General features: G+C 34.5%; 1 protein-coding gene across 4 annotated transcripts in view; it reads left to right on the top strand.

Annotated features, from left to right (window-relative positions):
- HSF2BP (heat shock transcription factor 2 binding protein) overlaps positions 1-2617 on the top strand; it is a 155771-nt gene that overhangs the window by 44555 nt on the left and 108599 nt on the right. For all 4 annotated transcript variants that reach the window (XM_027768659.1, XM_027768658.1, XM_014584534.2 and 1 more), the window contains one exon: positions 613-745. In XM_027768659.1, the coding sequence (XP_027624460.1) occupies positions 613-745 (133 nt within the window). The remainder of the gene's footprint in view (positions 1-612; positions 746-2617) is intronic.

The raw sequence follows: 2617 nt of genomic DNA, 5'->3' as shown, positions 1-2617 counted from the left end.
ATATATTTTATATATAAAATTATATATAATATATAATATATATTTTATATATAAATTATATATAATACATATTACATAATAATATATTATATATATATTATATATGTGTTTCACATACATACTTTAGTCTTTCTGTCAGTCTTCAGAGTAATTTTTCATGTTCATTCATGTCCCAAGATACTTTTCTCTGATTTTTAAATGGGAACTTTCAGTGAAAGAATAGATTTTTATTTTAATTAATTAATTTTTTAGTTTTTTGCCATGGGGCATATGCATTCACCAAAGATACAGGAGAGGGAAAGTGAGAAATCATCTCCAAGGAGGGATAACCATGGCACAAGCCCTTCTTCATTCTTCCCTGGGATTTTGAGCACGCATACACACATGCCCAGTGTGCTTTTCAGGCCACCAGGTCTGGAACTCAAACTGTGATTGACCATGTCAGAGTTTATTATCTTACCCACCATGCCACCTACTAGCCCCAATAATTGATTTTTGAAATACTGTTTCTGTAAATGAAACCAAGAGTTTTCTTCTGTATCCTGCTCTTTTAAAATGTTTTCACATTGGCATTTGTGAAAAGGTGTGACACTTTCATTTCCAAACTTACAGGATAAAGCTTTGAAGTTTTTCACCATCACTGGTCAGACAATGGAGAGTTTTGTGAAGTCACTGGATGGGAATGTCAAGGAGGTAGATTCTGATGAAAATCAGTTTGTTTTTGCTTTGGCTGGAATTGTAACAAGTAAGTAATTCTTCTCAAATGTAGTGAATTATATAGAGTGGTAATTACAGTCAGGGGTGTGTGTACATAAGCATCTCTAAGGAAAGTTTTCAGATATCTACACTGGGACTCATTCTGGAGAATCTGATTCTGTTGATTTGAAAGGTACTAGGTACTAGGTGTTTTATATTTTGGAAAATCACCCCAGGTGGTTCTGATAAGTACCAGTAGTAATTCAAAATGACTGATCTAAATGAAATGCAGGTGAATTTGCATAGTTTGTTTAGTAACGTGTATAGACAGAAGAAAACGAAACAAAACTAAGTTAGCTGCTTGTTATTTAGAATCATCATTTTACTAATGTTTAGCTAAAGTAAAAACCTTACTTACACAAAGCTTGAGCTTTTTCTGTCATGTTAGTACAATAATTAAAGAATTCAAAAAAACCTAAATGGTTTCTTCACTAAATTTCTCCTAAAATGGTTATGCAGTAGACCAGAGAATGGAGGGTTTTGATAAAATTCTAAAGTAAAACTGTTAAAAGGGTTAAAATTTCAGCTTTAGATAATTTTTTGGTATAGTAGGATATGGTATATACTAGAGAATATTGAGGCTCTTTGATTTGAAGTTAGTTAAGTGGTTAAATTTATTGCTATGACAGTTACAATTTATATAATCTTCCATCTCTGCTGTATCTGTTATTTTTAGGATAATTTTCTGCTCTTAAAGATAGAGAAGACCCAACCATGGAGGAACAAGTGGAAGGGCACCACAGTCTGAGACTAGGGCCACATGGGAGACCCAGGTTTGGTTCTCCCAACCAACCTTAAATAGACAATGCTTAAGCAGCTAATCCTAGTTGGCAGGGAGGCAGTTGTGAGACCTTGTCAAAAATATCTCCCCTTCTCTCTTTTTCTCTATTTCCCTCCTCCCCCCATGTTGTCACTCTCTTTCTCTCATTAAAAAGGAAAGAGGGAAAATTTTATTTATTTGCTCATGGCATTTATTCTTTTTTCGCTGAAATCTTAAAAAGGCAGGTCCTTTCTAAAAGCATTTTCCTTATACTCCCTTAAGAATTGGTGATAGTTTTTATAGATACTGAGATTGTGATGGTCTCTGGCTAGTCCTTACTTGGCCTGGCACTTTCGTCCAGGAAGGGCAGTATTCTGTACATTCATTGTAGCACCTGCAACTAAAGAAGGCTTGTATCGTGCTCTTGTCTAAATTGTTGGAAGGTTATTATTATTTTTTTAATGGAATGCATTTTTAAGTTTGATGATTGGGTTTTCTTCTCTCTGCACATGATCCTAAAGGTCTAAAACCTGTGTGATTTGTTGAGTTCTGAATTTGAGCAGCCTAAATTACTGGCTAGTGTAGTGGTGAGGCAATCAGCTAGTGTATAAAACCAACTTATGTACCCAACATTCAAGCTCAACTTTGTTTTTGACTTTGTGTTCCATGACTTACATAGGAATTCTTTTGAGGAATTGGGAAGTGGCACTTATATTTACATGTTAATGAATTTGGTGGGAAACCTGAATACTGTGGTGTGTTTTATTAAAGTGCTGATATTTTTTTTAAAGAATTATTTATTTTTAATTGTTATTATTACTAATTATTTTAATTTGACTAGAGAAAGAGAAAGAGAAAGTGAGAAAGCAAGCCACTTGGTCTGGGACCCGAACCATGTGGGAAGTCTAGTACCTCAGTCACCATGCCACCTGCTGGCCCTAAAGTGCTGATTTTCAGAAGCATTGGGGGATCATGCATCTCAAATGCCAAGATTATTCTATGGGGAATAGGCCACATAAAAGACCATGGGTTAGCTGTCAAGTAGCTCTTCTAATTTCTAAAACAAGGGCTGTTCTTTTTTTTTTTTTTTTTTTTTTTTTT

Source organism: Tupaia chinensis, unplaced genomic scaffold (assembly GCF_000334495.1).
Source record: "Tupaia chinensis unplaced genomic scaffold, TupChi_1.0 Scaffold147038_1, whole genome shotgun sequence".
In the NCBI taxonomy this organism is placed as follows: domain Eukaryota; kingdom Metazoa; phylum Chordata; class Mammalia; order Scandentia; family Tupaiidae; genus Tupaia; species Tupaia belangeri.
The sequence above is the reverse complement of the archived record's forward strand: the minus strand, read 5'-3'. Positions and strand labels throughout refer to the sequence as shown.